Below are 22,836 nucleotides of genomic sequence, written 5' to 3'. Positions count from 1 at the left end.
AACGAATTTGCAGGGTTATGGGGAAAAATTGGACAGCTCCTTCAAAGAGCTAACAAAAGTATGATGGGCTGCATGGCCTCCTTTGGTGTTGTAAGATTCTATACCACCGGCATTACCACAGTATGACCACTGCCACAGGAGATTCACCTGAATTTGACATTTTTCGACCATCTGGAGTCATTCAGAAGTCCGCGTGTTGGGAAAATGGAGGGCAGCCTGCGGCCAAAGTTCCGATACCCATTGCTGTCATTGGAATTATTGGCTAGTTGAATGAGCCCCTCATAAGGGCAAAGTCAACATGAGTCTGAGAAACTTGAAACACATATTTGTAAAGAATGACCTACTTGTGAGAACATATTCGCTGAAGAGACAGTGGGTAGGGAGAATCCGATTTCCCTGTCAATTTAAAATTGTTCTGTGCAGAGAAGTGGAATTTTGGTACAGATTATTTCTTGCTTAAGCAGTTGTTAGTTTTAATTTTATACTGTAAGAATATAAGGGTTTGAACAGGTTATCATAAACCAGGTAGCCATTTGTACACCATTACTCACAGCATGTCATTAAAAGGCTCTTAAGCTTATTTGATTTTCAAAAAAATACGACAGATAAACTACTAAACCGTGAAGTGCCTGCGTATCCCCCTACTCATATGACGTAATGTTTCCTTCTCATGCCCAAGGGCCACTTCCAGCCTGTGAAGCTGAGCAAACTCAGTTCAATTTGCAAGGTCTGTTTGAATTTTGAAAGCCTCAAGTTTTGCACAGGGCTGTTCTCAATGTTGGATCGATTCCAAATCAGAACACCAAGATCTGTTAGTATCAGAGACTTGATGGGAACAAGGATTTAAACTTCACATGCAGTCCCCCTGTATGCACCTAAATGGTCCCTGAAGACAAACAGCTTGCACACTCCAATCATGTTAACATTACAGTAAAAAAACTGATCTTAACATTTCAGTAGCTTATTATTGCAATATTAATGTTTGTTTCAGTGTCATAGGAACAGGGGTACACCATTCAGCCACTTGAGTCTCTTCCACTATTCAATCAGATCATGGTTGATCTACACCTCAACTACAGACCTTTGCTCCACATTCCTTGAGACCCTTACCCAACAAACATCTATTTATCTCAGACTTGAAAGCTCCAGTTGCTCTGGCCATTCATAGCCTTTTAGGGGAGAGAATCCCAGATTTCTATTGCACTGTTTCCTGATTTCTCTCCTGAACAGAGGCGATACTTTCTCAGTGTCTACCCTATCAAATTATTTTAACATTTTAAATACCTCGATCAGATCAGCCCTCTAATCTCTAAACTCAAGGGAATATAAGCCCAGTTTGTGCAATCTGTCCTTGTGATTTAACTCTTTAAGCTCTGGTATCATTATGGTGAATCTACACTTCTTTTGGGCCTCCTTATCTCGAGAGACAATGGATACGCGCCTGGAGGTGGTCAGTGGTTTGTGAAGCAGCGCCTGGAGTGGCTATAAAGGCCAATTCTAGAGTGACAGGCTCGTCCACAGGTGCTGCAGAGAAATTTGTTTGTCGGGGCTGTTGCACAGTTGACTCTCCCCTAGCGTCTCTGTCTTTTTTCCTGCCAACTACTAAGTCTCTTCGACTCGCCACATTTTAGCCCCGTCTTTATGGCTACCCGCCAGCTCTGGCGAACGCTGGCAACTGACTCCCACGACTTGTGATCAATGTCGCAGGATTTCATGTCCCTCTAAGGCTAGTATATCTTCCCTGAGAGACTTTGTCCAGAATTGAACATAGTTCTCCAGATGGGGTTTGACCAAGGATCTGTGCAACTGAAGCATAACTTCCTCCCCAATATGTGAACTGAAACCTTGTAAAGTTGCCTGCCTAAGGAGACAGCCATGACCTGGACTTGAGTCAAGTTAATGCATTTTAAATGAAGGAAGCATAGAGATGCATACCTTCTGATGTTCATAGGTGCCACACTCTCCCATGTGTTTGTTTTTGGATTATATCTTTCCACTGAGTTAAGGCAGCTAGTCCCATCATTCCCGCCAGCGACATACAGCAACCCCTCCAGCACTGCAACGCCTGCACTGCTCCGACGACTCAGCATGTTAGCGATAGTGGTCCACGTGTTGGTCTGCACAAGAAAACCATGAACAATTCAAAAAGACAGATACAGGAGATATACCCTTGACCTAAATGGAGAGTGAAATGAAGTGAGGCATAAAACCAGGGTTGCACCTGATCCCATCAGTTTCCCAACACACCAGGTTAGGTTAAAATTGTCCTGAGTGTTCTAGGTACACCTCTTCTATTTTAAATACCCCTCTGAGGTTACCCCCTCACCCCCACCAACCAGTGCCTCCATTCACAACTCCAAAGCCCCAGCTTTTCCAGCCCTTATTATAATGCTTAGGGATCAGTCTCCTGGCTCTTCTATGCCATGCCTCCAGGGTTTAAGTGTCTCTCCTCATGTCTCAGTGACCCGTAGAGCTCAAGGCAGAGTCTGACCTGAGCAATGTACAGCTCATAAAGTACAAATTTGCCTCTGGAAGATCAACCAGGAACAAATGTCCAGGTACAGTTCATTGCCTTTAATAATCCGATCGCCATGGGTTAGAACTATGCAGTTCAGTGCTCAGAACAGATGAGACCCCATTATTGGCACTTGCAAAAAATGCCTGCTTAAACTTTGTCTGAAAATGTAAAACACACACGCACACGATTGATCGAGGCTTTTAAAGGGGAATTAGACTGTTATCTGAAAAGGAAGAATGTGCAGGGTTAGAGGGAGAAATTAGGGGAATGGCATTGGGTGAATTGATCAGAGAGCCAGTGCTGACATGATGGGCTGACTGGCCTCCTTCTGTGCTGTAACAATTCTGTGATGCAACAAGAGCATTTCTTTTGTTCTGACCAAAACACATTTGAATCTTTTGGACTGCTTCACAGCGCAATGGTTAAAGGTGTACTTTTACTACCAGTTCTGCTGAAATAAACTGTTCCTTCACTGCAAATTTATCTGCATATTTGGACAAGTGAAGACACTCTGTCTGGGACAAAGGAAGCTAGAGACTGTGAGAGTCATCTGAAACACAGAAATCAAAAACATCGATAGTAAAATAAAGTCAGTAAAACAACCCCAAAAGCATAACAAGTCCTATTTGAAGAACATCATGCCAAGCGATGCAGCCTTCCCTCAGTACTGCTTAAATTCTAGTACAGTCCTCACCATTTAAATTGTCTGTTAAATGGGGCGATCCTTTAAAGCAGGCAAAAAGCATTTAAAAATTCCCCTTTTCATTTTGTAAATTTCAAAGTCTTTGCCACACTCTAATAGTGTGTTAAGTGTTTTGGGTAGTTCGGGCAGAAAAGTTCAGGCTACAGTTTGCCCTACTCAGAAAAAACAAAGAAAAAAGAACCTCGTTATGATCCAAAGTGTCTGAGAGATAATTTTTCACCTTTGTAGTGTGACCACTGCTCTGTTGCTTTACAATGGTACTACAGCGCTACATCACTTATTTTTCAGTCTTATAGCTACATTTACCTAAGGAATGTTCTAAAATATCCAAAACCATTAAGTTGTTCTACAAAGGAATGAGTGACTCTTGAGGAATGTGTTTTTTAAAAAATACCTGGCTCTCGACATTTTAGCATCAAATCTATTTCACTGGTTGTTGTATGATTGCCTTTAAGAATGATGTCCCTTTAAGATCTCAGAATGCTAATGAGCTAGGTGACAGGATATAGTCATGTGAGTCCAAGCCAGAGTCACTCTGCAACTGTAACACCGAGAGGAAGGTTCTGTAAATAGTTTGCTCTGCACTGCATATAATAGTTTAGCTGTAATAAACATGTTTGAGATCTTCAATGACCTGGACTCCATGCACCTCATTTATGTTGCATCAGACAACATAAAGATCTCATTACACTGATACTTCAGTTCTTTAGTCTGAACAGTACGAGTTGCAGATGGAGGAGATAAATCAATCAACGCATGGAGCAAATGCAATGCAGCTGCTACAAGTGGTAGGAACTGTATAGGGTTTAAAATCGCAACTATCTGACCCAGGAGCTAGAGTGCTACTAACTATGCCATTTGGATGAGATTTGGATTGTCCCGGTCATTACTTTGGACTTGAATTCAATTGCTGCATTTAGAAAGATAAGTTTGCAATCTTACACTCCAACCAGAGAGCTGTGCCCACAGACTGAGGGTGTCAGAGGATCGGGTCAAATTGTCGTCCCATCTCCAAGCCATATGATCTCTTCTTGTGTCTCCCACAGGTTCTGATGTGGAGGGAGAATGACAGAGTCCTGTGATGGCACCGGGACAAGCACCGGAAATAGAGACATCAGAGCTAGCACCATCACATCTTACAAGCACACGATCCACCAATGCAGATACACTCATCAGTGGGTCTTCACGTGTGAATATATAAGGTAGCACAGAGTGAATAGCATGTCACAAGTGAACAGAAGGAAGCGAGAGAGGCAGAGGCAGCTGTGGGCAGTCCCCCTCGGAGAATGGAGGACAGACAGTCATGCTTAGTTGGGTGCAGATGCAGGGCCTCGGGAGTCTGAAGAAAGGAGGCTCTACTTAGACCAGCAGCAACAGATTGTACCCACAGTTCAGACTTGCGTGATGCAGTGTGGAATCATATGCTGAGACAGGAGGAGTCCATTCAGTTCAGGGCAGCACAGTGGTGCAATGGTTAGCATTGCAGCCTCACAGCTCCAGCAACCTGGGTTCAGTTCTGGGTACTGCCTGTGTGGAGTTTGCAAGTTCTCCCTGTGTCTGCGTGGGTTTCCGCCGGGTGCTCCGGTTTCCTCCCACCTCCAAAGACTTGCAGGTTGTTAGGTAAATTGGCCATTGTAAATTGCCCCTAGTGTAGGTCGGTGGTAGGGAAATGGTGGGGATGTGGTAGAGAATATGGGATTAATGTAGGATTAGTATAAATGGGTGGTTGTTGGTCGGCACAGACTTGGTGGGCCGAAGGGCCTGTTTCAGTGCTGTATCTCTAAATAAAAAATAAAATAAATAAAAATACCCTGCAGATACTGCTCCCCACTCAGAGTGTGTCAATGAAATTACTCTTATCCAGGCTCATGTTCTATTTGAGCAATTGTTGCCATCAGTGTCACAAAACCTTTAATGTTGTGCCCACTAGCAGACTCAAAATTCTTTCTCATCTATTAAATTTAACGGATTGCCCCTAGTTATATAATTTTGGTTACTATTCTTAGGATTGTTACACAGTTGTTTCCACACCCAGCATGAAATGACATGTCTTATTCAATGGCCAACTACTAGTAGATGTCTCAGTGTAAATGTGCCTCCCCATGAAATGTTCTTTGCTACATAATATGGTGTCAGCTGTAAATTTAGATGCTTAGTGCAATCAGTATATTAAGAAAACTCAAATTGCCTTTTATAAAAATAGTCTCTAAAATAAACGAAGGGCCATCATTTAAATACCATCAAAGATCTGCAGTGAATTTAAGGTCTTAATTTAATCCTGCAGGTCTGCTGTGTCCATTAGAACATTTGATTGTGTAAAGGACTCTCATTACCCCTGTATAATCAGGGACTTAACATAACCTCGTCCTGCAGTTGGGAATTAAATCATCCACAGAGTCCAAGCTTAAAGCTTTTCATATGCATGTGTATTCATGCTGTATAAAGTTCGGCACTGGGACACAGCCAGACTGGTAAGAAATTCACGCAGGGTTTTTACAGAACAGTGGATGTTATCTATATGGACTTCAGTAAAGCCTTTGACAAGGTCCCTCATGGCAGACTGATACAAAAGGTGAAGTCACATGGGATCAGAGGGGAGCTGGCAAGATGGATACAGAACTGGCTCGGTCATAGAAGACAGAGGGTAGCAGTGGAAGGGTGCTTTTCTGAATGGAGGGATGTGACTAGTGGTGTTCCGCAGGGATCAGTGCTGGGACCTTTGCTCTTTGTAGTATATATAAATGATTTGGAGGAAAATGTAGCTGGTCTGATTAGTAAGTTTGCAGACGATACAAAGGTTGGTGGAGTTGCGGACAGTGATGAGGATTGTCAGAGGATACAGCAGGATATAGATCGGTTGGAGACTTGGGCGGAGAAATGACAGATGGAGTTTAATTCGGACAAATGTGAGGTAATGCATTTTGGAAGGTCTAATGCAGGTGGGAAGTATACAGTAAATGGCAGAACCCTTAGGAATATTGACAGGCAGAGAGATCTGGGCGTACAGGTCCACAGGTCACTGAAAGTGGCAACGCAGGTGGATAGGGTAGTTAAGAAGGCATACGGCATGCTTGCCTTCATCGGTCGGGGCATAGAGTATAAAAATAGGCAAGTCATGCTGCAACTGTACAGAACTTTAGTTAGGCCACACTTAGAATATTGTGTGCAATTCTGGTCGCCACACTACCAGAAGGATGTGGAGGCTTTGGAGAGGGTACAGAAGAGGTTTACCAGGTTGTTGCCTGGTCTGGAGGGCATTAGCTATGAGGAGAGGTTGGATAAACTCAGATTGTTTTCACTGGAACGACGGAGGTGGAGGGGCGACATGATAGAAGTTTACAAAGTTATAAGTAGCATGGACAGAGTGGATAGTCAGAAGCTTTTTCCCAGGGTGGAAGAGTCAGTTACTAGGGGACATAGGTTTAAGGTGAGAGGGGCAAAGTTTAGAGGGGATGTGCGAGGCAATTTCTTTACACAGAGGGTGGTGAGTGCCTGGAAATTGTTGCCGCGGGAGGTGGTGGAAGCAGGTACCATAGAGACGTTTAAGAGGCATCTTGACAAATACATGAATAGGAAGGGAATAGAGGGATACGGACCCCAGAAGTGCAGAAGGTTTTAGTTTATGCAGTCATCAAGATCGGCGCAGGCTTGGAGGGCCAAATGGCCTGTTCCTGTGCTGTACTGTTCTTTGTTCTTTATTAGCAGAGACTGTAAGCAGTAATATTGTCACCGTGCTTGGTTGGACTATGGAACAATTTGGAAGACACTGCGTAGATGCACGAGCACTATATTAGACCAGTGACTGCACTCTGTTGGCTGTAAAACACATTGGGTGACCTGAGGCTGTGAAAGATGCTATATAAATGCAAGTTCTTTCAAGTCTTGTTGATTTTCCTTACTCTTGTCCCTCGGGAGTCTCCAGTTCCCTGGATGCAAAGATCAAGAAAATGGGACAGAAACCTTTGTGTATTAGGACTTACAGCCAATGACTCAGACTTGCCTGTGCAGTGATCTATGCAAAATCTACAGCATCCAGAGTGCTGCAGATCTTGGCTCCTTTAAATACAGGCCTGTATTATGACATTGCTCTGAAGGGTGTGGAGTTTGGCCTGTGACTACAGTACATTGCAATAGGCCCAATGGAGACAAGACATGGGAGAGGGTACTCACAGCTTCCCATGCTATTTATATGGTCTGAGAGCATCAGCACCCCCTGCCAATTACACAGCTTCTCTGATCATACTGCAGTTCTCCTTTGGGAAGCTGGCACTCCTTTGGAAGTTAATTTCCAAAATTCCATTTATCTCTCAACCACTATCTGGCCATTTGTTTCATTGTTGTATGGAGTTGTGTTCTAGCTCAGGTATGATCTCACTGAATGGCAGAACAGGTTTGAGTGGCTAAATGACCTACTCATGTTCCTATGCAGTTTGTGGGATCTTGCTGTGTGCAAACTGGCTGCCGTGTTTCCTACATCACAACAGTGACGACACTTCAACAAAAAAAAGTAATGAATTGGCTGCGAAGCACTTTGGAACATCCTAAGGTCATGAAGGGCATTATATAAATGGAAGTCTTTCTTTAAGACAGGATCCTCCAGAGCGTATCAATATTTCCAAGGGGTCACCCACAGTTGAAAGTCTGAAAGCCAGTACACTAATGTAACACGCATTGTGCCATCCTGCTATTGTGTAACTGTACACACAAGCCCAATGTGAAATAAACTGATTACTTCCTATTATTTTGCTCATTACCAGTAAATACTAAAGTCAAGTGTGACATCTGCTGGTGTATGATATTACAAACTGCAGTTCCCTCATTGTCGTCCTTTATAGTGGAGGCAAAAACAACGAAATTAAGGTGAGAATTTATTACGAAGATGTGCCATCTGTGAAAACATGTAAATTCACACATTTAAAAGAGGGGACTTTGCCAATTTCAAATCTGAACAACTACTCTCTGCATCAGCCAGTGAATTAAATCACAATAATACGTGTATCTAATAACACAAGGGTATACAAACTATGATCTGTAGGTCGAGATCCAGGCCTCAAGCTCAGATATCTCAGTTTTGTTTGCATGAAAGGTGTCCTGGCCAATATTTACCCTTCAACTGACATCACTTAAAAAAAAAAGACTATTATATCGATAGGCTGGTAAGATGGGCAGAGCTGTGGCAAATGGAATTTAATCTTGAGAAGTGTGAGGTGATGCATTTTGGGAGGACTAACAAGGCAAGGGAATATACAATGGATGGTAGGACCCTAGGAAGTACAGAGGGTCAGAGGGACCTTGGTGTACTTGTCCATAGATCACTGAAGACAGCAGCACAGTAATTAAGGTGGTTAGGAAGGCATATGGGATACTTGCCTTTATTAGCCGAGGCATAGAATATAAGAGCAGGGAGGTTATGATGGAGCTGTATAAAATGTTAGTTAGGCCACAGCTGGAGTACTGTGTACAGTTCTGGGCACCACACTATAGGAAGGATGTGATTGCACTGGAGAGGGTGCAGAGGAGATTCACCAGGATATTGCCTGAGCTGGAGACTGAAAAGACTAGGGTTGTTTTGCTTAGAGCAGAGAAGGCTGAGGGGAGATATGATTGCAGTATCCAAAATTATGAGGGACATTGATTGATAGGTTAGATAGGAAGAAACTTTTTCCCTTAGCGGAGGGGTCAATAACCAGGGGACATAGAGTTAAGGTAAGGTGCAGGAGGTTTAGAGGGGATTTGAGGAAAAACATTTTCACCTGGAGGGTGGCTGGAAGTTGGTAGAGGCAGGAACCCTCACAACATTTAAGAAGTATTTAGATGAGCACTTGTAGCGCCATAGCATACAAGGCTATGGGCCAAGTGCTGGAAAATGGGATTAGAATAGATAGGTGCTTGATGGCCGGCACGGACACGATGGGCCTGTTTCTGTGCTGTATAACTCTATGACTCTATTTGGTCATCATCACATTGCTGTTTGTGGGATCTTGCTGTGTGTAAATTGGTTAGCAGGCTTAGGGACGTCGTGAGGTCATTAAAGGAATTATAGAAATGGAAGCTTTATGTTCCAAGTTGCTGGTGTGCCCTGCCAGGTGTTGGGCCTGTACCAGGGTGACTTATAGAGCATGTTAATGACCAGGGACACGAAACTACTCTGCATTTTGGGCGCATTGCTCTTGCCCAGTGTCGGGCCATAAAAATTGGCTGGCCTTTATTTATTAACTTTTGAAATTCTTTGCTGCGAGTTTGTTGAATCTAGTGATCCCTTTGTTCATCTCTCCTGACTACTCCCAGCCTCGTACCATAAGAATTTAAAGTGATATCATTCCCAGTCTAGGATATGTTGGGATGAGGCTCAGAAATGATCTGGTCAAAATGAAAAGTGGGAGAACTTTGATTCACGCCAGAACTACATAGGCAGACTTCCTTTCAACTCCCTAACCCTGAACAAAGCCATACCCAGCCCCAGTATGGAGTGGGGCTAGACGAACAGTGGGTACATTTGTGTGTTTATTTACCTGTGGATCGTATTTTTCTACCGTTGCTAAGTGTGAAGAGCTGTCATATCCACCAACAGCGTAGAGATTTCCATCTGAAAGGACAGCATCATTAAAATACATTTATCGACTTGTTAGTATGGGTTTCTTTGACAAGTCAGGCTGATTTCTGACACATGGAGAAACCAGTCACTCTGTTGTGCTACTGAGAAAATCAACCTACACTTGCCAATCCTGCAGGACTACCCTGGAGTCTCTTGGAATTGAAGATTAATATTAATCTTCAGGACACTGCTTTCAGCAAATCCTGGAAAAGGGGCAATGAAAGTTTTTTTTAAAAAATCCATTTGTTTGAACACAATATCAGTTTTAAAAATATCAAAAGATGGCAAGAAAGGCAACAGGTCATGTGATGAAACCTCCAGGGATACATCCAATGAGTGTTGGTAACTCCACTTGTAAGCTTGGTGCTCCAACATGAAGACTGCCCTTTCTCCTCAAAGGAACACATCCCAACTAACCCAAGGCTTATCAGCACATTAATTCTAATGCTCTATCGCAATTTAAAGGAATTAAATACTTTCTCTGATTACGTTGCTGCTCTCCTTCGGGTAGTTGGCAGTCTTTTAGAAGTTAAGACAGGGGTTAATATTTCTAGGGGGCCCCAGTACTGAACCTCCCTGGGGATCTTTACTCATTGATGCAAGAGTACTGACCCGAACTGAAAATTTCTAGCAATGGCTCAGATTATGCCAACTAACAGAAAGCCGAGCTAGTAATCGTGTAACTCCATTAGAGCAACAACCCTAACCCAACATGACCACTACTCTCCCAGCTGTCTTCAACCTCCTCAGGCCTAACTAACCCCAGAAACCAAGACCAAACAATTGCTACAAGCTCCTGCCCCCTCATTGTTCTCAGTGCAAGCAGAATCCTGACAAGAATCCAGGATGTACTGACGCGTCGGACCTGCCCGTGGGTTATGTTAAAATCGGGGCGAAAGGTATGGTTTCACGGTGATAACTTCAGATCTGGCTGCAAGCCAGTATAGGATCAAACAGACACCAGGCTTCTGGTGCCACACCTGCCCCAGTACAAATTTCTCTACACGTGAGCTTTGACAGTAAGTGTTGGCGAGCTGTTCAACTGTGGAGGGCACTGTAGCCAAATCCTTTCCCCAACACACCTATACTTTCCACACTGGTCCCTGGATAGCAATCAGCAGTGGGAACACAGGTAGAATGGACATCCCTCCACCATGGTGCCAACTATACCACCTCCTGTGCCAGCTCAGATAAGACCAGCTAAGTTGACACTGAGTGGAAACAAATTTAGGGTGTTCTCATCTATATCACATCTCTTTGCACATTGACCCATTGTGCCAACAAAGGTTCAGCTGATATTTCAACCCACATAGGAAACCTTGGACCCAGTGAATACTGGCAGACGGTTCCCCTGTACCCAAGGGACCAATTTGTTGCCAACAGTTTGATAGCAAGTTAACGGCAAAATCTTTCACTGTATGTTAAAATTAGTTTCCCAGTGACGATTCAGCATTGACACTCCCTAGATTTCTTTGCATTTTGTGTTGATATTAATCCATCTTCTGCTGCTCGAACGTTAGAGAGAAAAAGCCCACCTAATGTTGCAATTCGGACATATCGCCGCCTTGTGCTCATGGCAGTGACTGAGGACCACGATCCTGTCAGTGGGTCGAACCTCTCTGCACTGTGGATACAAAAACAGAAGGGGGGGGGTAGTTGTTAAAGGCAAGTATCTGAATTACCCATTGTCAGTCATTTCAACGTGTGCAAAAATGCATTTGTTGTTTTCAAAACTTCCGGCACAAACACGATGGGCCAAGTGGCCTCTTTCTGTGCCTGAAACTTTCTATGATTCTAAGTTTTGCAAACAGCACTGGAATTTCCTGTGCGGTCTGACAGGGCTAGACTTATCCTCGTGATTAAAAACAGCTTTGTGATTTCTAAATTAGAAAACTCTCCCTCCAATTTCTCCCCCTCCTCTCCTGACAGTTCTGGCTCCCTCTGGTACCTTCACTCTCCAAGTGCCCTTTCTTCACGTGTGAGATGAGACAGTGACTGTCAGCAAGCTACTCAACAATAACAACTTGCATTTATATAGCACCTTTAATGCCGTAAAACATCTCAAGGTGCTTCACAGGAGCGTAATCAGACAAAATTTGACAGAACTAAATAAGGAGACATTAGGACAGGTGAGCAAAAGCTTGGTCAAAGAGGTAGGTTTATTTAGCATTCTGGAGGAGAGAGAGGCACAGAGATTGGGGCCGGGAATTCCAGAGCTCATGGCCGAGCTAGCAGAAGGCACAGCAGCCAATGGTGGGGGATGCACAACAGGCCAGAATTGGAGAAACACAGCGACCTCGGAGTGTTTTAGGGCTGGAGGAGGTTACAGAGTTAGGGAGGACTGAGACCATGGAAGGAACTGAATAGGACGATGAGAATTTTAAAACGGAGATGATAGCAGGTCAGCAAGCACAGAAATTGATGTTCAGTGAGGGACAGAGGGATGGGGCAAGGCACCTGATGTCTACACACATGTACCTGACAGGAGGGGAGCCTGATTAGGTTACCCTACCCGATCTGCCCCCTCCCTAACCCAGGCGGGCGGGGCCAAGTGTGGCATCATTATCCTGCCCTAGCAGTTAATGCAGTACAGCCCAAGGACCAAACCTGGGCCCTTTCTGCTCTGTACGGCCCAATCACACATTGCTGGGGGGGGGGGGGGGGGGGGGGGGGGGGGAGGTGCAGGTCTCCCAGTCTTCCGTCGCAACTTACAAGAGAAATGACAGGAATGGCTGTTTCCGCAGTTTCCCTGGTGTTTCACTTCCATCCTCCAACATTACCTCAGGAGATTGGGAGAACCCCCGGGATATTCCAGGTGATTGAATTTTTTGACTAATGGAATGGGGGGCCCTGAAGTTTGTTGGAAGGGCGGAAAGATTTCCTCTACATGGAGCGCAATTGAGAATGTTTTCTTTATATACAAGTTGACAATTTTTGTTAGCAACTTCCCCATTATCAATCCTTCATTAAGAAAAAAAAGTTATTAGGAATCAACACATTCCTCTGTCAACCATTAACGGCTTTATTAAAATGGCAGAGTTTCTTACTAATGCGTTAAGATATTCATTATTAATATCGCACCGCACAGTTTCAACCCCGCATTTTAGCGCATTTAACACAGGGCAATAGAGATCAGTTAATCATAGTAACATAAATTACAGTGAGGTACAGCCACAAACACAGGATTGTTTTGTAGTCACGATACTTTCAGGCATTAGCTGGAGCACAGGAACGTCAAGGTAAGGGAGCATTTGTAGCTGGGGTATGTAATCAAAATATAATTACAGTCATTCATTACATCTAAACCCAACCACACATATAGGTATTAGCGTAGGAGAGGTAATCAAGATGTAAAGAAGAACAAGATCCATCACTATCAGCAACTTGTGATACATGCAAATTAATGTTAACATGCAGTTAAACTTTGTATATGGCCCTCTAGGCTCCATAATCCACAAGGTGTGAGGTGGAGGAGATTGGTAACGTTGCTTTGCTCTCAGGCATGATTTCGACCAGATTTATCTTCCTGGACTGCACAATGCCATAGCATGGAGTGTCAGAGGACCATAAAGAAAGTTTAAAACCATGCTCCTGTTAATCTGCTTTAATCTCCAGTTACTGATACCAACCGTGCTGTATCTGTGTATCTGTGTATCTGCTGTATCTCTGCGCTCACGGACCTACGTTAGCTCCGACTGGCAACTCCAATTTTAAAATTCTCATCCTTGCTTCCAAATCCTTTCATTGCGTCGCCCCTCCCTATTTCTATAATCCCCTCCAGCCCTACAACCCTCCAAGATCTCTTCGCTCCGTCACTTCTGCCCTCTTGGTACATGCCAGTTTTCATCGAACTGCACCACAATTATCCTCATGAGAATGTAATAAAAAGTGCCTCAAGTCTCCACAATATGAAGTTCACTGCTCACAATTTGCATACTGAGATGTCTATTATGGACATATTTAAAGATGCCTCTGCCCTCGTTGATTTTTAATTCATTCCTTTTACTGGAGGAGGAATCTAACTGTCCTTGATGAAAGAGGTCGAGAGATATCTTTGTTGCGTCATAATCTCAGCTCACAGGTTCCCACCAACACTTGAATGACAATAGCAATGGTCACGCAGCCATATTTTAAAGTGAAATCAGCTGGGGAACTGAAGAGCACGCTCAGTTTGAGGGCTGTCCTTTCATCTTTAGAGCTTGAATCTGAATCTCCTCCAGAATCGTGAGATGCAAGTCATGTTTCTCTGAAGGCGGTAGACAAAAATCAGAAGTTTGGGAGTTCTTAGCTAGGTTCCAGATGAGTGCAAGTCTAAGACATTATTTGGCAGTTGCACTTAGAAACCACAGAACGGTACTGAAAAAGAGTCTGTTCAGAGGAGATTGCAAAGAGGTTTTCAAAATTATGAGGGATTTTGATCAGATGAGGTCAGGAGGCACTGGCAGGAGGATCATTAAGCAGATGTTATGACCAGGTGAGAACAGGGTCTCGGGTTCCCTCTCAGCCTGGTCTTATCGTAACAGGGTTTTATTTTGAACACCTTTTTTTTTTAAGCTCTCCCTCAGTGAATCCTTGTTCACAGCTTTCCAATTATAATGCAAAGCAACCAGTCAAAGAGGTTTACTTAGGTTTAAAGAAGAAAGGTTGAGCTTTATTAAACTTAAACTCTAATTCGGTTAATGCCTATGGGTAGGCGACACACCCACGCTAGCAAGCATACACGATACACACAGAGACAGAAAAGAGCAGAAGAAATAAAGTGGAAAAGTTTGAGGCAATATCTGAAGATGGTTTTGGTTACTGTTCTTCAAGCTCGCTGTAGAGTCCTTGATTGGAGATAGGTCTTGCTTTTCATTGGGGCCCAGTACTTTTCTTGAACCTTGTTCGATGTAGGAGACTTTTCTCTCTTGTGGTTCACGCCTTCAGTGGATTTGGAGTTCCAAGAGAGATGGGAGCAGACAGGAGAGATCTTTACAGTCCAGAAGCAAACAGTCTCTCTCTCAAACTCTCTGCACAATTCAAAACAACTCAGGTTGCCCAGCAGGTTAGTCATGTGACTAGCTAGTTTGATCATGTCTGTTTGTTGATTTGGCCATCTTAGCAGTCATCCTGGAATGTGAGCTTCCTCACCTTCAATGTCTGGTGATCGAAGTCCATTGTGGGCTGAATGTGTCAGGGAATGGTCCTTTGTCTCCACAAGCACAGTCTGTTAGTATGTGAATGTTTTTCTCCAGCCAGAGCTGATCTCTTTAACAAGTCATTTCCCTGCTCCAGCAACAGTTTAAAATCAATGTTCATATGACAAAATTAATATGCCTCACTCTTGACAGGTAGGGGTCTGCATGACACAAAGGACACACAGATTCAGATTAATTGTCAAAAGAAGCAGAAAGGGGAGATCAGTAAACATTTTTTAATGTGGCGAGTTATGATCTAGAATGCACTGCCTGAAAGGTGGGTGGAAGCATTCAAAAGGAAATTAAATATACACTTGAAAAGGAAAAATGTGCACAGCTATATGAAAAGTGGGAGAGTGTTTTTTTTATTTTTTCATGGGATGTGGGCATCGCTGGCAAGGCCAGCATCTGTTGCCCATCCCTAATTGCCCCCGACAACTGAGTGGCTTGCACGGCCATTTCAGAGGGCAGTTAAGAGTCAACCACATTGCTGTGGGTCTGGAGTCACATGTAGGCCAGACCGGGTAAGGACAGCAGATTTCCTTCCCTAAAGGACATTAGTGAACCAGATGGGTTTTTACGACAATTGATGATCATTTTGTCGCACCATTACTGAGACTAGCTTTCAATTCCAGAGTTTTATTAATTAATTGAAGTGATCGGATTTGAACCTGTGTCCCCATGACATTAGCCTGGGGTTCTGGATTACTAGTTCAGTGACATTACCAATACACCACCGTCTTCCCCCATCATCCGTGGATCTGAACAGAAAGCTGTTAGTCTATGAATCATTGTGGCCACACCTGGTGCTGCCCACACTCGATACCACATATGTGCAGTTTCCAGCAGAAGTCACAGCAATCAGGAGCAAAAAACTGGACGGCAGCCAGAAATTGAAACTTTCTTTTGCTAATTTAAGTGTCAGCCTTGTTCAGCGGGTAGCTCTTGTGCTTCTGAGTCAGGAGGTAGTGGGTTCGAGTCCCAATCCAAACAGAAAATTTAGGCCGACACTTGCTGTTCACTGAGGGAGTGCTGCACTGTCGGAGGTGCCCCCTTTTAGATGAAATGTAAAACCAAGGCCCCATCTGCCCTCTCGGGCGGACGTAAAACATCCAAGCCACTATTTCGAAGAAGAGTACAGGAGTTCTTCCTGTCATCCTGGCCAATATTTATCCCTCAAAATAATATCACTAAAAAATCAAATTGTTTGGTCACTACCTTGTGGGATCTTGCTGTGCACAAATTGGCGGCTGTGTTTCCTACATAACAGTGCCCAAAACTTCCAAAGTACTGCATTGGCTGTAAAGCACTTTGCAACTTTGAGGTCATATTGAAATGCAAGCTCTTTCTTCCTTAGGGAGTCCTAATTGCCTTTGTTAATATTGCTTTCAGTTGCTGAAATAGGGGTTGGGAAACAGTATAACATTTTGATGCTTCATCATCATCACTGAACCATATGTTGGGGTGAATTTTATCATTTATCCCTCCAGACGCATAGCATCACTTGACAGGAGCTTGTGTTGGGAATTCAGGTGCAGGTAGCAATGGGGGATACTTTTGCATATTTTGTAAACTCCAACTTCAGAAAGGTAGCTCAAATATATAGAATCATACAGCACAGAAAGAGGCCATTCAGCTTATCTTACCTGTACTGGCCCTTTGGAAGAGTTATCCAATTAGGGATGGGCAACAAATGCTGGCCTTGCCAGCAGTGCCCATGCATGACCCCATGAAATAATTTTTTTTTAAATGATGAATGTAACAGAGGACAGTTCCTGCCCATGGAATCAGACACTAGCAATCTGCACCATCAGGAGGGTGAAAAATCGGAGAGAGTAATAAAACACACACATGCAAAAATACAATGAAAAAAATGCATGTACCTGTTCAAACATGAAGCACCATCATAGCCTCCTGCTGCATAAAGCAAGCCATGCAGTACTGCCACACCAAGGCAGCTCCGTCTTGTCCCCATGGCTACCTCTGGTTGCCAGGAATTGGTTACTGGATCGTAGGACTCAACAGTCGACAAGTCGGAAGTGCCATCATACCTGAGTAACAGATGTAGGATCAGTTAGCAAAGGAAATGTATCAAACTCCGCACGATCACTAAAAGTTGCACCACAGATTAGCAAGGCCATAAAAATGCAAACCAAGCACAAGGCTTTATTTCTAGAGGGATAGAATTTAAAAAGGTAGGGAAGTTATGCTAAACCTGTATCAAACCTTGGTTAGACCACACTTAGAGTACTGCGAACAGTTCTGGTCGCCATTTTATGAAAAGGACATAGAGGCACTGGAGAGGGGGCATAGAAGATATACAAGGATGGTACCAAAAATGCATGGACATATCAGGAAAGGAGGAACAGGCTGGGTTTTTTCCCTCTTGAGAAAAGGCTGGGGGGGTGGGGGGGGGGAGGGGTACCTAATAGAGGTCTTTAATATTATGAAACATTTTGATGGAGTGGATACAGACAGAATGTTTCTATTGTGGGGAATAGCATAACTGGAGGCCATTGATATGATAGTCACCAAAAAGTCCAATTGGGAATTCAGAAATAACTTCTTTGGGTTAAAGAGTGGTGAGAATGTGGAACTCACTACCATGGCAAGTAGCTGAAGCAAACAGTATAGATGCACTTCAGGGGAAAGCTAGAGAAGAATATGTGGGAGAAGGGAATAGAGGGTTATAATGATGGACTTAGATGAGGAGAGATGGGAGGAGGCTCGAGTGCAGCATAAAAGCTGGCATGGACTGATTGGGCCGAATGGCCTGTTCCTGCACTGTATATCTTATGTAACAGAGCCCTTCATAGCAATACCTCCACTATCTGCCATTCTAGAGCAGGCCTGTTCCCAATGGACAATGGAAAATGGATGGTAATTGAGAGTCCCATGTATCATAACAGAAAAAATTAAGACAAGTACAAAGAGCAAAAGATCACATGGTTTTATAGGAACAAAAAGGAACAGGAGGCCATTTAGTTGAACTAGCGAGGCGTTTATTCCTTATGAACATCAATTAATTACACAACTCCTAATACCCCTGACAATGACGAATCATTACTTTTCCAACACGTCTCCCTAATGTTCTCAAACAACCTTCCGAAAGCACAAGCCAGTCCCGCTCACATGAAAAGAATGGAGTTTTGCTTTGTGATTTGACAAAAGGTCCAAGCCCAGTGAGTAGTGTTGTTTCTTACCCTCCTACTGCATATAGCCTGTTTCCAATTGCTGCCACACCAACTCGTGCTCGACGTGTCGACATGGAGGCTACCATGTGCCACCTGTCTGTCCTTGTGTCATAGGCTTCACAATCTCCATGGATGGCAAACAGGCTACCACCACCTGCAAACACAGCGACACACAAACAGTTAACAAACATGATACTATACTGATACACCACTGTACCAATCGATACATAATCCAGCACTGACAGAGACGGTGTCTGGGAGATGTCCTGAACCAGCAGGTTAGGTTAGTTAGATAGCGACCAATAAAACCAACCTTGCAACAACACAAATTTCTGTTGCAGTTTTCTCTCTTGCAAGTTCTGGCGTAAGGTTGCACGGGCACCAGTAGCTCTCCTGTGCCTCAACCTTATGGCCATCCTTCTTACGTGCATGTGCATGCTGATAGCAGTGACCATGGACTATTGTTCCATGGCAGGCATCACAACGGTGTTCTGATAGTGTTCCTCTATATCATCGGTTGAGGTACCAAGTGTTCAGGCTCCACGGGACTCCCACAATCTGCCGACATAATGTTACTGAGACTGTTCAGGTGCAATGTTCCCTCCCTACCCAGACCCTTAACACACAGCAGCTCCTTCCAACAGCAGCAGGAACAGGTCAAATTGACAACTCATTGAAAGGTAAATATACACAACACTCCACAGAACTCAAGACTCGTCCAAATATTTCAAGCGAATGTAACTGAACAGTAATGACCGACATCCTGGAGTAAAAGTGACCAGTTCCAATCATGTTGCATTTAAGGTAATATTCTAGGGTCTTAAAAGAGGTGGCTAATGAAGTAGTAGATGCGTTGGTGTTAATTTTTCAAAATTCGCTAGATTCTAGAAAGGTTCCATCAAACTGGAAAATAGCAAATATAACCCCTCTATTCAAGAAGTGGGGGGAGGCAGGAAACAAGTATAGGCCAGTTAGCTTGACGTCTGTCATGGGGAAGGTGTTAGAATCGATCATTAAGGAGGCTGCAGCTGGGCACTTAGAAAAACCCAAGGTAAATTGATTAGATTAGAGATACAGCACTGAAACAGGCCCTTCGGCCCACCGAGTCTGTGCCGAACATCAACCACCCATTTATACTAATCCTACACTAATCCCATATTCTTACCAAACATCCCCACCTGTCCCTATATTTCCCTACCACCTACCTATACTAGTGACAATTTATAATGGCCAATTTACCTATCAACCTGCAAGTCTTTTGGCTTGTGGGAGGAAACCGGAGCACCCGGAGAAAACCCACGCAGACACAGGGAGAACTTGCAAACTCCACACAGGCAGTACCCGGAATCGAACCCGGGTCCCTGGAGCTGTGAGGCTGCGGTGCTAACCACTGCGCCACTGTGCCGCCCTAAATGGGAATAGTCAGCATGGTTTTGTGAAAGAAATCATGTTTAAGCAATTTGTTGGAGTTCTTTGGAGGAGTGACATGTGCTGTGGATAAAGAGGAGCCCATGACATACTGTACTTGGATTTCCAGAAGGCATTTGACAAGATGCCACGTAAAAGGTTATTGCGCAAAGTGTAAGGGTAACGTGGATAGAAGATTGGCTGGCTGGCAGAAAACAGAGAGTATGCATAAATGGGTCCTTTTCTGATTAGCAGGATATGATGAGTGGAGTCCTGCAGAGGTTAGTGCTGGGGTCTCAACTTTTTACAATTTATATCAATGATTTAGATGAAAGGAACAATGGCATGGTAGCTAAATTTGCAGATGACACAAAGGTAGGTAGGAATGTACGTTGTGAAGAGAACAGAAGGAGGTTGCAGACCGATATAGATTGGTTGAGTGAGTGGGCAAATCTGGCAGATGGAGTATAGTGTGGGAAAATGTGAAGTTTTGAACTTTGGCAGGAAGAATTAAAAAAAAAAGTGTTACTTAAACGGAGAATGACTGCAGAATTCCGAGGTGCAGGGGGATCTAAGTGTTCCACTGTAGGAGTCAGAAAAAGTTAGTATGCAAATACAGCAGGTGATAAAGGCGGCTAATGGAATGCTATCCTTTATTACGAGAGGAATTGAAAATAAAAGTAAGGATACTATGCTTCAGTTATAAAGGGCCTGGATGAGACCACATCTCAAATACTGTGTGCAGTTTTGGTCTCAATTAAGGAAGGATGTAAATGCGTTGGAGGCAGTTCAGAGGAGGTTTACTAGATTGATACCTGGAATGAGTGGGTTGTCTTATGAGGAAAGGTTGGACAGACGGGGCTTGTTTTCACTGGAGTACAGAAGAGTGAGGGGAGACTTGACTGAAGTTTATAAGATCCTGAAAGGTCTTGACCAGGCGGATGTGGAAAGGATGTTTCCCCTTATGGTTGAATTCAGAACTAGGGGGCACTGTTTTAAAATTAGAGATCGTCCTTTTAGGACAGAGATGAGGAGAATTTTTTTTTTCCCGTGAGAGTTGTGTGACTTTGGAACTCTCTGCCTCAGAAGGTGATGGAGGTGGGGTCATTAAATAATTTTAAGGTGGTGGTAGATGGATTCTTGTTAGGCAAGGAAAGGGGGTAGATGTGAGTGTGGAATTCGAAACACAAACAGATCAGCCATGATCTTATTGAATGGCAGAACAGGCTCGAGGGGCCGAATGGCCTACCCCTGCTCCTAATTCGTATGTTTGTATTACAATGTCAAATCTGAAAATTAGACACATGAAGCTTTTATTTCAAGTAGCTTGCTTGAACAGTGTGAGAGATAGGCTCAGGTACTGAATGATGGCACATAGCGGTGAACTGCAAAACGACAAGACCAAACCTTGTATCCTAGCACCCGATTCCCCCCCCCCCCCGCCCACCTGGCCAATTGCTCTCTACAAACTAAACTTTGCATCTCCTGACCCAAACCTGATTTCCAGCCCCACTGCAAAACTCCTGTCAGAGATACGCAGGCAATGCGCTGGGGGTAGGGGGGGGTGCAGTGGGGCCAGAATTTTAAGCGCCCAGCAGTTTCAAATGTGCTGCCGATTGCAAATCTGTAACTCAAGCACCAGTGTCTGATCACTGATATTATCCGAATGAAGTTGCTGATATTGTAATACATTTGGTAAAATTCCATGATATTAATGTTGTGCAATTACCACAGAAAATGTTGTATGTTGTTTGTCGGAGAGTTTTACCAGCTAGCTCAAAGGATGAGGAGCAGAGCTTTTTATGCACTTGAAACAAGTGCAAGTGATCAATAAAGACAGCATGAAGAATGTTATTGAGGAATAAACACAAAGTGATTTAATCAGCAATTTTTTTTTAAAAAGCCTCTGGGAACAAATCATACAGGGAAGGTTTCACCTTTGGTCAGTCTCCTATTTCTGCACGTTCTCTCAATTCTGCGTGCTGACAGCTAATTAATCTCTCCGTTTTGCTTCTCTCTCTCTGCTGCTGACTCACACGCGCTACAAATATCCTTGCTGTACACTATAGTAACTATGACCAGCCAAGGATAGATTACAGCATTCACCCCCTGAAGATCCTGCAGCTGCCAACACTTCCCAACTGAGCAGAATAACTAATATATGTATAAATTTTTACATCTGGGGAGCATCCATCATACTTCGGATGTCACACTTCGATGTGTCAAAAGTATAGAATAATGAGAAAACAAAGTGAAGCAAGCAGTTATGTCATGCTGCTTACATCTGACCCAGTACAAGGAATTTACAAGTCTTGCCAATCTGTAAACCTCCCTGACTAAAAGCAATTAACCTCTAATTGACCTCAAGATGTCCCTTTTCACAGCAGTTAGAATCTTTCACATTAAAGGGATAGGCCCATTTTAAACATAGCCCTGCTTCACTTTGTACATTACGGGGCGTAACATTCCTGTTGTTAGAACACAAGAAATAGGAGCAGGAGTAGGCCACTTGGTCCCTCGAGCCTGCTCCGCCATTAAACATGATCAAGGCCGGTCGGATCTTGGCCTCAACTCCAGTTTCCTGCCTATTGCCAGTGATCCTCTACAGTTCCAGAATCTGAATATATTCCTAGCTGAGATAGACAATGACCCAGCCTCCACTGCTCTCTGGGGTAGAGAATTCCAAAGATTCACAACCCTCTGAGAGAAGAAATTCCTCCTCATCTCTGTCTTAAATAGGTGACCCCTTTTTCTTGTGCCTCCTTGCTCTAGATTCCCCGAGAGGAAACAGAGCAATCCAATCAGTCCCATTCCCTCGCTCTATCCCCATAGCCCTGCAAGTTTATTTCCCTCAAGTGCCCATCCAATTTCCTTTTGAAATTACTGATCATCTCCACTTCCATCACCCTCGTAGACAGCGAGTTGCAGGTCATTACCAATCGTCTTTCGTGTAACTTTCTGCAACAGTTATGCTTAATAACTTAAATCTGTGACCTGAGTCAGAAAGTAAATTCTTCTGCCACATAGTAGGACTGAGCTTTTAAGCTAGAGTGAGAGGTGTTTTACAGTTTGTTGTCGTGCAGCTGCCATAGTTTGTAAACAGAGACCCAACATCAAACATGAGGACGGTTGGAAATCCATTGTGTCTCCCCGAGCCAAGCTGTGATTAAAAATTGGGCTTTGGTTGTTTCAGCAGCCTTTAGCTGATGTTTATTCACCCACTATGTTCCTTTCCTTCTTCC

The 22,836-nt window shown here is 43.7% G+C and overlaps 1 protein-coding gene across 7 annotated transcripts in view; it reads right to left on the bottom strand.

The window, feature by feature from the left end:
• Positions 1 to 22,836, bottom strand: part of klhl17 (kelch-like family member 17) — a 77,896-nt gene that overhangs the window by 12,708 nt on the left and 42,352 nt on the right. For 6 of the 7 annotated variants that reach the window (XM_068017053.1, XM_068017048.1, XM_068017051.1 and 3 more), the window contains 5 exons: positions 18,197 to 18,341; positions 16,877 to 17,044; positions 11,352 to 11,440; positions 9,734 to 9,807; positions 1,936 to 2,117 (listed from right to left, as the gene is read on the bottom strand). In XM_068017053.1, the coding sequence (XP_067873154.1) occupies positions 1,936 to 2,117; positions 9,734 to 9,807; positions 11,352 to 11,440; positions 16,877 to 17,044; positions 18,197 to 18,341 (658 nt within the window). Of the gene's footprint in view, positions 1 to 1,935; positions 2,118 to 7,975; positions 8,110 to 9,733; positions 9,808 to 11,351; positions 11,441 to 16,876; positions 17,045 to 18,196; positions 18,342 to 22,836 lie in introns of those variants that run through there. The other variant, XR_010969628.1, reaches the window with a different exon arrangement.

The sequence above is a fragment of the Heterodontus francisci genome, chromosome 37 (assembly GCF_036365525.1).
Source record: "Heterodontus francisci isolate sHetFra1 chromosome 37, sHetFra1.hap1, whole genome shotgun sequence".
Lineage (NCBI taxonomy): Eukaryota > Metazoa > Chordata > Chondrichthyes > Heterodontiformes > Heterodontidae > Heterodontus > Heterodontus francisci.
The sequence above is the reverse complement of the archived record's forward strand: the minus strand, read 5'-3'. Positions and strand labels throughout refer to the sequence as shown.